Genomic DNA, 645 nt, shown 5'->3' with positions numbered 1-645 from the left:
GCGCTTTCGTTCGAATTCAAGTTGTAAATACGAATGATCACCCACCTGAAATCCAAATTCGATTTTATACCAATAATGTTGGTGGTTATGCAATTGTGAATAACCAAAACCCTGTTGGTTCTGTGATAGCGCTCATTTCAGTTACAGACAAAGACAGCGGAATTAATGGAAAAACAACATTGAACATTACCAGTGGAAATGAGCTTGGGCATTTTCGTCTAGACAACAGTCTCGGATTTAGTCTTCTACGAACCAATGCATCACTGAACCACCGTGAACATCACTGGTACAACCTTACTTTGAAAGCACAAGATCTAGGCTTGAAGCCTAAGGTTACTTACAAAATGTTGCAGATTTTTGTGAAAGGTAGTCGACGTATGTCACCTAATTTTCAAAAGCAACATTATAAGGTTAGCTTAGCTGAAGATTTACCAGTTGGTTCTAAAGTCATTGCCTTACAAGCGCATCTGGAAAATAAGCCCATTTTCTACTCTATTTTTATCTGGGAAATGAATTTGGGATGGGTTTCATATAACTGAAAAAAACTGGTCTTATTACTACCGCAGCAGAGCTTGATTATGAGTTTCATCTGAACATATTCTCATAATCTCTGCCAAAAGCTCTGAACTTACTGAAGACTTTTCC

General features: G+C 37.8%; 1 protein-coding gene across 1 annotated transcript; it reads left to right on the top strand.

The window, feature by feature from the left end:
* Nucleotides 1-141: 141 nt before the first annotated feature.
* Nucleotides 142-539, top strand: Tsp_15687 (conserved hypothetical protein; the record flags this gene model as incomplete). The annotated part of the gene is made up of 2 exons (XM_003366646.1): nt 142-332; nt 354-539. Coding segments are annotated over 2 exons (377 nt in total), but the record flags the coding sequence as incomplete, so codon positions are not given.
* Nucleotides 540-645: the final 106 nt, after the last annotated feature.

Source organism: Trichinella spiralis (assembly GCF_000181795.1).
Source record: "Trichinella spiralis strain ISS 195 chromosome Unknown Scfld5657, whole genome shotgun sequence".
Taxonomy (NCBI): domain Eukaryota; kingdom Metazoa; phylum Nematoda; class Enoplea; order Trichinellida; family Trichinellidae; genus Trichinella; species Trichinella spiralis.
Note: the sequence above shows the minus strand (reverse complement) of the source record. Positions and strands in the feature narration are given on the sequence as shown.